General features: G+C 44.5%; 1 protein-coding gene across 1 annotated transcript; it reads left to right on the top strand.

Annotated features, from left to right (window-relative positions):
• The first annotated feature begins 480 nt into the window (after window positions 1-480).
• LOC140494492 (vimentin-type intermediate filament-associated coiled-coil protein-like) lies at window positions 481-10,232 on the top strand. Its single transcript, XM_072593732.1, has 2 exons — window positions 481-804; window positions 5,558-10,232. Exons 1-2 carry the CDS (start codon window positions 614-616, stop codon window positions 5,928-5,930), a joined length of 564 nt encoding a protein of 187 aa, XP_072449833.1. The 5' UTR covers window positions 481-613; the 3' UTR covers window positions 5,931-10,232.
• The last annotated feature ends 906 nt before the right edge of the window (window positions 10,233-11,138 follow it).

Genomic DNA, 11,138 nt, shown 5'->3' with positions numbered 1-11,138 from the left:
GTGGAGAGAAATGAGAGTTAACATTACAGGTCGAACAGCCCTCCCTCATGTCTACATTCTACTCCAACTGCCTGTCACTCCTGCCGCCGGTTTGTTTCTGCGCCATTTTCCTCAGGCCCTGAGCCTCAGGTGGGGCCCACAATGACGGAGTGAGGTCAGCACCGGCGAATACACCCTTTTCTCCCAGGTCGGTGTGGGGGCAGCCCTACCCACACAGTTCGCGGGCCGGCACGGCGTATACGCGCTGACCGCCCACTCCAGGGGTCCGCCCGGTGCGGGGCATACTCTGCGCCTGCGCGGTGACCACCCGGTGCGGGGCATGCTCTGCGCCTGCGCGCTGACCGCCCGGTCCAGGGGTCCACCCGGTGCGGGGCATGCTCTGCGCCTGCGCGCTGACCGCCCAGTCCAGGTGTCCGCCCAACACATGCGGACTGTCCTCCCGGTGCGGGGCCTGCTCTGCGCCTGCGCGCTGGCCGCCCGGTGCCGGGCCTGCTCTGCGCCTGCGCGCTGACCGCCCGGTGCGGGGCCTGCCCGGTGCTTTCGTAGCGGCGTTGAGGCTCATGTAGAGTCGGTCTCGGTCTCTCCTATGTGAGCGCGGTCACCGCTACGCAGCATGTCGGTGCTGAGCCCGGTGCAGATTAAAGAGGCGAACGCACACTTGGCGGCCGTGCACCGCCGAGTGACGGAGCTGGAGCGGCGGCTCGAGGCAGCTGAGCGGACCGTGCGGGAACAGGCCGAGCGGCTCATGAGCAAAGACCGCGAGCTGCAGGCCGCCATCCGGGAGCTCACCCTGCGCAAGGACCGGTCAGCGGGCACAGTCACTGCGGGGACGCGCCAGGGCAATGGGGACGCGCACCAGTTCCCCAGGCCGCGCCGTGGCGGGTGGTCTAAAAGAGGCGCAAGTCACAGTGTCGGAGAGGCTTTATAGCGAGGAGAGAGCCCACTGTGTCACCGCTCATCAAACATCCAGCTGTTTAGTTTCGTATTAAGGCATTTTTAAGGTGTCTCCCGCTTCCCTGATGTAGATTTTCACGGAAGTAGCAGCTCCCACTTCACGTTTTTTACTCACTCAGGATATGGAAGTCGCTGGCATTCATTGCCCATCCCTAGCTGCCCTTGTAGGTGATGGTGATCTGCCTTCTTAAACTGCTGCAGGTACACCCACAATGCCCCTAAGGAAGGAATTACAGGATTTTGACCCAGCATCAGTGAAGGAATATAGTGACTCTGCCACATCTGCTCCCAGGATGAGGGCTTCCACTGCAGACCATCCCAGATGACCTACTTTAAAGACTATAATTTCACTTCCCGTGATTAATAACACACTCAACCACATCTCCTTTTTTTCCTGGACCTCAGCCCTCAAACCCTCCATCTCAATCTCAATCAATATAAAGGCCCCCTGGTCCTCTCATAGCACCCCACCAAACTCAAAACCCAACACAGCATCCTTTGCCATTTTCGCCACCTGCAGTCAGATCACCAAACAGATATTTCCTTCCCACCCTGTCTGCTTTCCACAGGGAACCATTTACTCTGCGGCTTCCTGAGTTGTTCCACACTCCCCTCCAACCCATCCTCCACACCTAGCACCTTTCCCTGCAACTGCAGGAAATGCAATACTCTCCCCTACACCTTCCCTCTCTCTTCCATCCAAGGCCCCAAACAATCATTCCAAACCTGGCAGAGATTCACATGCACATCCTCCATTCTGGTCCACTGTATCCGTTGCTCCCAATGTGGTATCTTCTACATGGAGAGACAAAGCACAGACTCTGGGACTAGGTCACGAAGCATCTGCACTCTGTACACTCCAATCAATACCATCTTCTGGTTGCCAGTCACTTAAACTCTTCCTCCCACTCCCTTGGCGACATGTCCATCCTCCTCCAATGCCAAAATAAGGCCACATACAAACTGGAGGGACAACACCTCAAATTCTGCCTTGGGAGCTTACAGCCCAATGACCTTAACATGGAGTTCACCAGGTTCAAAATCTCCCCACCCCCATCCTCATCCCATGTCCAGTCTGTCCTTTCCTCCCTGCTTTCTTGACCGGACTTAAACCTGTTCATCCTCTCCTCACTTATCCACTCCACACTTCCCACTCAACAATCACAATAACCCCCTACCTGCATCCACCCCACCTACCTTTCCTCCAACCCCCTCCATCTCTTTATTTCTCAGCTCCCTTCTCCCTCCACAGTCCAAATCAAGGATCCTGACCCGAAACATCGACTGTCCTGCTTCTCTGATGCTGCCTAACCTGCTCTGCCTTTCCAGCTCACCTAACCTGCTCTGGCAGCTGCTATGGTTGTATGGCTAGTCCAGTTCTGTTTCTGGTCAGTGATAACCCTAGGATATTGATTAGTGGGGAGTTCGGTGACAGTAAAATGAGGGACGACGAGATTCTCTCTTATTGGAGATGGTCATTACGTGGCATTAGTATAGTGTGAATGTTACTTGTGATTTATCAGCCCAAGCCTGAATGTAATCCAAGTGCATTTGAACATCAACTGCTTCAGTGTCTGAGGAGTTGTAAATGGTGCTCAACATTAAGCAATCGTCAACGACCCCACTCGGACCTTGTGATGGAGGGAAGGTGATTGAAGTAGCTAAAGATGATTGGGCTTGGGACACTACCCTGAGGAACTAAAATGGACAATAGTAGTGTCCCTGCCTCTGAGCCAGGAGGCTTGGGTTGAAGTACTACATGCACCAGAAGTATATTATAACATCTCTAAGCAAAGAGATCAAAAATATTCTGAAGAACTGCTGCAGAGTTGATCTGGATTTGAGATGAATGTGGGCAGTACAGTAGCTCAGTGGTTAACACTGCTGCCTCAGTGCTGTTCCACCCTTGTGACTGTCTGTGTGGGGTTTGCACATTCTCCCTGTGTCTGTGTAGGTTTCTACCAGGTAGTCCCAGTTTCCTCCCACATTCCAAATATATCCAGGTCCAGTAGTTCGGTCATGTTAAATTGCCCGTAGTGTCCAGGGCTGTACAAGCTGGGTGGATTAGTCATGGGAAATGGAATGTTACAGAGATAAAGTAGGTGGTTGGGTCTACATGGGATATTCTTTTGGAGAGTCGGTGTGGACTTGATGGGCGAAATGGCCTGCTTCCACAATTGTAGGGACTCCATAATTCTATAACTGCCAATAATCACAACTATCTTCCTGTGTGCCAGGAGAAAGTTTTTCCGCTCAATCACTTTGTTCTAGTTTTGCTCAGGATCCTTGATGCCACACTCAGTCAAATGCAGACTTGATGTCAAGGCCATTCATTCTCCCCTCCCTTCTGTTTGAGTTAAGGCTGTAATGAAGTCAGGAGTTGCGTGACTCTGGCAAACCCAATCTGGGTGTCATTCAGTAGGTTACTAAACAAGTGCTGCATGGTAGCATCTTAAATCATGTTACTGTTACTGATAGGACTTTAATTGGGGTCAGGTTAGATTTGTTCTGTTTTTGTGTACAACTGGGCAAGTTTCCACATTGCTGGGTAGATGCCAGTGTTGTAGCTGTACTGGAACAACTTGGCTATGGAACTTAGTCTTGCTGGAATGTTGTCAGTGTCCATGGCCTTTTCGGTATGCAGTGTCTCCAACCGATTTCTGATATCCTAAAGAGTGAATTGAATTTGCTGAAGGCTGGGGACCTTTGGAAGAGGTCAGGATTAATTATCCACTTGGCACTTTTGCCAAATGTTTCAGCCTTGTCTTATGCACTGATGTACTGGGCTCCTACGTCATTGAAGATTGGGATGTTTGTGGAACCTCCTGCTCCAGTGAGTTGTTCACCACCATCACGACTGGATGTGGCAAGACTACAGAGCTTAGATCTGACCCATTGGATGTGGGATTGCTTAATCCTGTCTAATTTGCTGCTGTTTGACATGCAAGAGTCCTGCCAATTGTTAGCTTCCCCAGGTTGACATCTCATTTTTAGGTATGCCTGATGCTGCTTCTGGCATGCCCTCCAGCATGCTTTATTGAACTAGGCTTAATTGCCTATATTGATAGTGGGGGATGTGCTAGCCATGAAGTTGCAGATTGTTTTTAAGTACTGTTCTGCTGCAGCTGATGCCCATTGTGCCTCAAGTGTTGCGTTTTTAGATCTGTTTGAAATCTGTCTCATGTGGCACAGAAATAATGTTGCACAATATGATGGAGGGTGTTATCAGTTTGAAGATGGGAACTCATCTCCACAAGGACTATATGGTGGTCATTCCTAACAATTCCATCATGGCCAGATGCACATGTGGCAGGAAGGTTGATAAGGAAGAGGTAAAGTATGTTTATGCTCTGGTTCTCTCACCATCTTCTGCAGATCCAATCTAGCAGCAGTATCCTTTTAGGACTTAACCAACTCACTAAGTAGTTTTGTACCAAGCCATTCATAGTGGTGGACATTGAAATCCTCCACCCAGAGAACATTCTGCACTCATACCACCCTCCATGTTTCCTCCAAGTGTTGTTTAACATGGAGGAGTACTGATTTATTAGCTGAAGGAAGACAGCACATGGTAATCAGCAGATGAATTTCTTACCTGTGTTTGACCTAATGACGTGAGACATCAGTGTTGAGGATTCCCAGGGCAATTCCTTTCTGACTGTTTACCATTGAGCTGCTACCTCTGCTGGGCCTGTCATGCTGGTGAGAAGGACATATCCATGGATGGCAGTGGTGGTGATTGAGATTTTGTAATGTATGATTCCATGAATATGATTATATCAGGCTTTTGCTTCGCGAGTGTGAGACAGCTCTTCCAATTTTGGTCCCCAAGTGTTAGAAAAGAGGAAAGCAGGGTTGTTTTTGCCATTGTCATTTCCACTTCCAGAGTCAATGCTAGGTGGTCAGTCTGTTTCCATTCATATTTTCCTTTCAAGCAGTTGATATAACTGAATGGCATGCTGGGCCATTTCACAGGACAGGTAAGAATCAACTATACCATTTGATGTCTGGAGTCACATGCAGGTCAAACCAATTTCTTTCCCTCAAGGATATTAGTGAACCTTAACTAGATTCTTGTCTTATTAAAATTGGCCTTTCCCCAGTTCTGAACCTTTAGAACAGCAGGTCTATCTTTGTTCTTATTCATAATTTCCTTAAATCTTAGTAAATTATATCCACTATCACTGAAGTGCTCCCCAGTGCCACATCCACCACTTGCTCAGCTTCATCCCGTAAAATTAGGTCCAGCACACCCTTTCTGTTGTTGGACTTTCTACTTACTGGTTTCATAAGCTCTCCTGGACACATTAAGAATTTCACCCCCTCTAAACCTTTCAAGAGGGCAAGGACAGTGGGATTTGTGTGGAAAGAATGGGTGAGGGCAAATGGATTAGGGAATGAAGCAGGAAGGAATGAGTATGGGATGAGCAAGGGAAAGGAGTAAGGTTTAGGGGAGAGAAGAGGGGGAGAATTGGGGACCATGAGAAGTGGCCTTGAGGAAGGGAAGGAAAGGGTGAATGAAGGAAGAAAGGGGGAATGCGAAAGGGACTGTGTGTGTGACTGGTAGCTGAACTGAAATGTCTCTATTGCTGTTCCTCTGCAGGGAGATGGTGAACGTGCAGGAGAAATTGCAGGATTGCGAGGGCACCGTACAGAGGCTGCAGACAGTGATGAAGGAGAAGGACAATGTGATCGCCCAGCTCAGACACCGCAGTCAGCTGCTGGATAAAATCACCCGCAGCCGGCCCCTGCTCGACAACTTGCTGTCATACATGGCTGAGGCTGAGCGTTCACAGAGTGACCACCTCCCAAACCTTGACACTCAGCCTGGCTTTCTTGATGACCATGCACACTCCCTCCTCTCAGGAATCAATGGGTTAATGAACATAAGTCCCAGTGACCAACACTTCTCGGTTAGTGAGGATGATATGGAGGAACCAGGTCAAGATGATGCAATCTTTGGGACCACAGTTTAAAGCTGTGCATTCAGAGGTTTGACCCTCCTGTTGAGAGATGTTAGGAAGAATCCACAAGTGCCTGTTGTTTCTGCAGAAATGAACATCCCCATACCAACACCTCTGAACATCAAACCTTCCATTCACTGTAAGAAGTGAAAACCAGAGCATTTCTAAAGTGTGCAGTCCGATTTCTGGACGTCCTAACACTGTATTCCAAAGATTCTGGAATTTTTCATCCTCTAACTTTCCTCTGAATGTAAAAGAACAGTGTGAAATGCTTAATGATGATAGCGTGTTATCAACAATGGTGATGGGGTATCTTTGGGTTTACCTAAATGATTTTTTTTGTCTAAATATTTGAGAGAAGGCGGCAGGAGTAAGCAAGTACTGACCTTGTAAGTTCAACACGAAGAGGTACCTTAAGCCGCCTCTTTTTCTCAGTTCCTCCCAACCTCTAGAGTTAACGAAAAATCATGTCATCATTGTAATGAAATTTGAGGTTGTTCCCAAAGCTTTTTGACTTCAGACAGGTGTATTGAGTGCCTAGAAGGGTAGAAGTTATATTTGTTACAGATATTTTTATGTTTTACAGCCTGGCCATTTAAAAGGTACACAAGTCTGTTACTGCTAATGAAGGGAGTTTAGCTGCTGGAGTGGTTATGGTGTGATGTCTTATCTGTGGGGTCTGACTTTAAATGCAGCCTGGAATGGAGAAGCACTTGCTCTATGGGGTATTAGCAGCGATGTTGCTTAAATATTATCCTTGAGCCTGGTAAACAGAACATACCCACTTAAAGAGCTGTCCGAATTGTTATAGTTTTTGTGTGCACAAAAAGTCTGTGTATTCCTACTAGTTACCTAGCCTGACATTACAACCTGAGTCTGTCAATGTATGAGCCAGGACCTGCAAATGTAGACTCTGGTATCATCACGGGGATGTATTTTCAGGGTTCTTCACCTGAGTTTCTGAATTCTGCCCTCACCCTCATAATAGTCTCAGCAACGCTGGCTGTAATGGATTCAATCCCTGACTGAACCCGTCCGTTGATTGGATGCTGAACCCACTTTCAAAACTTAAAACTTCTGTGTTCTTTGTCCAGCGGTAACTGTTAAGATTATATTTTATTGTCACATGTACCTGAGTCCAGTAAAAGTGTAGAGTTGCCACACTCCAACGCCATTTCAGAATACAGTAGTTAGAATTAAAACTATAGAATTTAAAACCAAGAGCTGAAATTAAAGAGACAGAAACAAAAGGAAAAGAAAATGGCCAGATCACCCTCAGCACCATGAGTCCTGAGTCAGGTTCATCAGTGCTGCCTACCTTTTTGCTTGAGGTGCACCTGATGCTGATGTTTGGAAGTTTGAACAGAGCTACCCACAGAACTGTGAGGAGCAGGGGAAGTGATTTCTAGCCAGTGAGCTGGCTCTACACTAACAATCTGGTCTGAGAACTGGGGACACTGCATACATTCAAAGAATATTCCCTTTGATCTGTCCGAAACAGATGTGATGTCTTGTGCACCACATGATAATAACAGGGTGAGGAAATTTTGTTATAAAGTTCCTACAGTGTTGTACCCTGCTTCAACTATATCCATAACCCAGAATAATGTCCAATATTTGGATAGTCCAATTGTTTTTTTTTCTACATTGGTTTTTTTGGTCATACTGGCTGTCCCTGGCCATTGCAAGCACACTATCTGCACATAAACTAAAAGCTAAATACCCCAAAGAGTATAACCAGTGAACCGTCCAGGGGATGAGACACGGTCAGTGGAAAAAAAATGGGTCTGCCCTGGGAGCCTTGTTCTGCATGAGGAGGGCACTTGGAAAAAAATCTGCCCTGGAAACATAGTGATTTGGAACCACCGTCCTGGAAGCAGGGTGATTGGGAACAAGCCTACTTTGAGAATAGATCATTTGGCAGTGAATGAGTGAACCTGTCCTGGAAGTGCAGTAGTGGATGATCTAATATTCAGTCTACAGAATATTCATAATTTAGTGATGTTTTTCAACATCTTTTACCCAGTTATGGTGACATTAGTATTTCTGGAAAGCTGTGTATTGGCCGTCACAGTTCCTGTGTTAGAACAGTAATTATATTTTAAAAAGTACTACTTTAGTTTTATAGCATATTGATACATTCTGAAGATGTCAGAGATACTATGGAAACACAAGTTACTGGGAGACTTGGGTCAGGAACCTGGTGGTCTGGCAACTATATTCCTCCTCTGATTGTGGACTGCCCAAAATGCCTTTTGCTCACACTGAGTAATTGCAAATTAAGTTTCCCAACAGTATATTTTGCACTTTATTCCACTGGGATTGCACAGCAGTAACCTGAAGTCTGGCCGGACTTGCAGTTACCTTCCTTTATAGGGCATTTAGTGACTCATAGTGAGTTATTGAGGTTGAGTTAAAAATTATAAATCGTTGGTGCAAGTTTTGGAGTTTAATTGTCATTGGGTCCAGAGCTATGCAATTGCTTAGCTGAGAGCACTTTCAGTTCATTGCATCCATCTATCCCTATCTGGTGTACTTTGGGTCTCAACATGGCTCTCAGTTGAAACTTTATCGATTTGTGTTAGCACTTCATGTGTAAACATAAATGTCAAACTAATACAATTGTATCTTTAAGTGAAATTAATGTGTTAATAGCAGCCTTACTCAGGAAAGAGTCTGCTGTGTGTGCACACATAATCTGTCACTAAGCTGATTTTTAAAATTCTATTCAGTTTGAACAGTTGCCGTCTGATCAACTCATAAATCCCAAATCCCAACAGTGAGGAAGACTCCTGTATGTCCTTGGAGAAAGATGGGGGTTTGCAGGCCAGGCCACGCCACACTCAACATCCAATGCTTTTGATGGTGTCTAATTTCTGATAAAGTAGAGCTGACATCAGACACCGGTTGATGAGTCCTATCAGAGCCGCAATGTTGAAGGGAAGAGGAGGATCTTAATCTTTTCTACCAGTCACAATCTTCTGTTGTGCTGTGCAAACCCCCTGAACAAACTTGTAATTATTCCCTGTATTTTTATTTTTAAAAATCCATTGCTATATCATTTCATTTGCAATTGAGTCACTCTTGCATAACCACATTGCCTTATCTAATCATTTTCTGATCTCCATCTTTAAGTGTAGCTACTTGCTAATATTCATTATTCTGTGTAATTCCCTCTGATATATTCATTATTGTCTGTATAAGTCACTTATTGTCTGTATAAGTCATTATACATTATAAATCCCACTTCATTATTCTGTGTGGATCACTGATATTCATTATTCTCTAAAAGCTAGTATGATATTCATTATTCTGTGTAGATTGCTGATATTTATTATTTTCTCTAAATCACTGGTATTCATTACTCTGATATTACTGTGTAAAACACTATTCATTATTCTCCATACAAATCCCTCAGATATTCATTATTCTCTTATGTAAATTACTGTGATAACCTCTATGGAATCACCTACTTTGTGAGAGGTCCTCTGGATGGCAATTATTTTCTAACATCTATAAGGATTATCAATAGTCACTGTGTACGCCAATCTCAATATAATCACTCAAGCTAATATTCATCTCGACACTTCTAAGCCATTATTTTCCATTAGTTTCTAATTTTTCATATAATTTGTGAAAAGCCTATGTCCATTATGCTGAAATTACAATTATTATGTTGAATCTGCTGGAAATCTGTTCATCAGTTTTAGTTTTTTTTAATTTGTTACAAAATACATGGATATTTGTTGCAAAATACATGGATGGAAGTTACGAGGCAATTGATCACCTTGACTCGGGTTTAAGCAACAGTGAGCGTTCAGAAAAAGTTAATTTGGAATTGATGTGGTAAATTTGTTGAACTCTGAGGTTGGGTGACTGATCTCACTGTGGGGAGATTGTTACAATGCATCGTTGCCCTTTTTACGTTCAATGTTTCTGATTTAGTTTTATAATTGCAATATATATTACCTGACAGCAACAACACACTAAATAACATGAGTTAGAACATGTAGAAAACCAGTCAGCATAAATAGAAAATAACACTTGGCTTTGAGGAGAAAGCAGTCTTGAGGATGCTTGTAGATTACAGGTATATGCTCAGTACTAGCTTGTTCATGTTCCCTTACAATGTAATCTTTTGTTTCAAGGGTTTTGGGGCTTTGGTGTGATGTTCCTTGTTTGAAAGTTACTGGGTGAATGTATCACAACTTGCTCAGGGCTAATGTTTCACATATGTGCAGTTTCTGATCAACATTTGTAGACACCAATCTGATAAACTGGTGCCTTTTATAAAACAGTGCAATAACTTCAGAAGTAGTTTGTGTTTAATCTGTTTACTATACAAGGGAAACATTTTTGTTGCTGGCTCAAGTAATGATTATAGCTGGCAATTCAAAGTGGGAACTTTGGAGCCTGAGGCTGAGCCTGCCACCACCTGACTTTGTGTGCGGAATTTCTCAAGATCCAGTGAATGTTCAATCTTCCATCTTGAAATCATGCACTCTGAAGCCAAATATTCCAAACAAACCAAGAACAATTAAAAGCAACGAATTATTCTAACCTGTTGTAAAGCATGTGTCTGCCAGACATCACTGCTAGTGAGTGAGGAACTGAAGGAAACTTTTCATGTAATGGCAGGAGGTAACAGCAACAGCAATGTCACAGGCATGGATGGATTGTTTGGTTGCCTGCCAATTCTTTGGAGAAGCCATTCTAACAGTCCTACTGGTATTTCTGCATTGCCCAAAAAACTTATTTTTCTAGTATCTATCCAATTCCCTTTTAAAAATTATTGAGTCTGTGCTCACCACCCTCCCAAGCTGTGAATTTCTGCTCCTAATATCTCTAGTTGTTTTCAAGTTTATTTTGCTGCCAGAAAAGTAGTCCCAATTTCTCAATATAACTAAAGCCCCACTTCCCTGATATCAATCTCATAAATCTCCCCTGCAGTGTCTCCATGGTCAAGGTCTCTTTCTCTTCATGAATCTTTGAAGTTGAAATGATTTCAAGCCTCTGATAGGCTAGTGGTTATATTTGGAGTCTGGTGCCACATTTGAATCAGAAAGTAGCAGGTTCAACCCCCTTTCTGATGCCTGAGTAGACAGTCCAACATTAAAGTTTAAATCAGTGGTTCTCAACCAGCGATAGGAAGGTCATCTATGTGGGACCTCAAGAACTGCCATACTTGTCAGTGAAATGTAGCCATAGGCTTCCTACTAA

This window comes from Chiloscyllium punctatum, chromosome 24 (genome assembly GCF_047496795.1).
Source record: "Chiloscyllium punctatum isolate Juve2018m chromosome 24, sChiPun1.3, whole genome shotgun sequence".
NCBI classification, from domain to species: domain Eukaryota; kingdom Metazoa; phylum Chordata; class Chondrichthyes; order Orectolobiformes; family Hemiscylliidae; genus Chiloscyllium; species Chiloscyllium punctatum.
This window is presented reverse-complemented; position numbering and strand designations above follow the sequence as displayed.

Coding starts and splice junctions, on each gene's coding strand:
- LOC140494492 (XM_072593732.1), top strand. CDS start 614: ATGTCGGTGCTGAGCCCGGTGCAGATTAAAGAGGCGAACGCACACTTG. Junction 805..5,557: donor CTCACCCTGCGCAAGGACCG/GTCAGCGGGCAC, acceptor GTTCCTCTGCAG/GGAGATGGTGAACGTGCAGG.